The sequence below is a fragment of the Egretta garzetta genome, unplaced genomic scaffold, assembly GCF_000687185.1.
Source record: "Egretta garzetta isolate BGI_Z169 unplaced genomic scaffold, ASM68718v1 scaffold431, whole genome shotgun sequence".
Taxonomy (NCBI): domain Eukaryota; kingdom Metazoa; phylum Chordata; class Aves; order Pelecaniformes; family Ardeidae; genus Egretta; species Egretta garzetta.
Window position 1 is genome coordinate 106,248 of NW_009258677.1, and position 1,496 is coordinate 107,743.

A 1,496-nucleotide genomic window follows, 5' to 3' on the forward strand; every position below is an offset into this window, starting at 1 on the left:
CCCCGGCGCCACTGGGCCCACCAGTAGCCATGTGTCAAGCACCCGAGTGGGCCACGGGCAGTGGTGTGGGTGCTGACAGCGAGAACCGGCGGCGGGTGCGGGTGCAACCGTGGGCCGCCGGTAAGAGCCCCGCGTGTCGCTACAGGCAGACGAGGCGTAACAGCGGTGCCGTGTAGAAACACCAGCGACGAGTGTCGGGACGCAGCTACAGAGGTGGCCAAGACCCAAGGGCAACAACCACACACGTAGCATCAACCCAACCCGAGAGCAACCACCACGCATGTAGCATCAACCAACCCAAGAGCAACCACCACGCACGCAGCAACAACCCAAGAGCAACCACCCCGCACGTAGCAAGAACCCAAGAGCAACCACCACGCACGTAGCATCAACCAACTCAAGAGCAACCACCCTGCACGTAGAAACAACCAACCCAAGAGCAACCACCACGCACGTAGCATCAGCCCAAGAGCAACCACCACGCACGTAGCATCAGCCCAAGAGCAACCACCACGCACGTAGCAACAACCAACCCAAGAGCAACCACCATGCACACAGCATCAACCCAAGAGCAACCACCATGCATGTAGCAACAACCAACCGAAGAGCAACCACCACGCACGTAGCAACAACCAACCGAAGAGCAACCACCACGCACGTAGCAACAACCCAAGAGCAACCACCACACACGTAGCAACAACCAACCCAAGAGCAACCACCAGGCATGTAGCAACAACCAACCCAAGGGCAACGACCCTGCATGTAGCAACAACCCAAGAGCAACCACCACGCACGTAGCAACAACTAACCCAAGAGCAACCTCCATACACGTAACATCAGCCCAAGAGCAACCACCACGCACATAGCATCAACCCAAGGGCAACCACCACGCATGTAGCAACAACTGGGGAGCAATGGTCGCCCAAGTAGCATCAACCGGACAGGTAGCCACAGTTGCCCACGCAGCGGTCACTCTCTTTGCCCATCCCCACCACCACGTTGGCCGCGTGTCCCACTCCAGGCCAAGCTCCTACCACCCCACAACCACCCCCAAGCCCAATGCAAACACCAAGACCCAACCCAACCCCAACGCCCCACCCCAGATCACCCCAAGAGGCAACAGCTCTCCGAGCCCAGGCTGTGCCACCTCCGTCCCCACCTTGGTCTCCACCCAACCCCAGCGTGGTCGGGGCAGGAGTTAGGGTGACCAGAGGGGGGGTTCCCCAGATCCTGTCCCCACCCCACCCTGCTTCCCCCCAGGAGCCCTGTGTGTCCCTGGGGACACCCCTGAAGAGGAGGAGGAGGAGGAGGAGGAGGTGGTGGTGGTTCCTCACCACGATGAGGTTCCACATCCGGGCGGCCTCGGCCACCAGCGTGGAGACGCTGCTACAACCGGGCATGAGGATGATCTTGATGGGGTCGTTGTAGAGAAGCTCGTACAGGTACTTGGTGGCCTGGCCGGGGTCGCACTGCGGGGGAAGGGGGGGTGGGGGTTG

At 60.8% G+C, this 1,496-nt stretch overlaps 1 protein-coding gene across 1 annotated transcript in view; it reads right to left on the minus strand.

Moving 5' to 3' along the window:
* GABBR1 (gamma-aminobutyric acid type B receptor subunit 1) overlaps window positions 1-1,496 on the minus strand; it is a 17,287-nt gene that overhangs the window by 9,508 nt on the left and 6,283 nt on the right. The window contains exon 2 of the mRNA XM_035888661.1: window positions 1,335-1,469. Coding sequence (XP_035744554.1) covers window positions 1,335-1,469 — 135 coding nt within the window. The remainder of the gene's footprint in view (window positions 1-1,334; window positions 1,470-1,496) is intronic.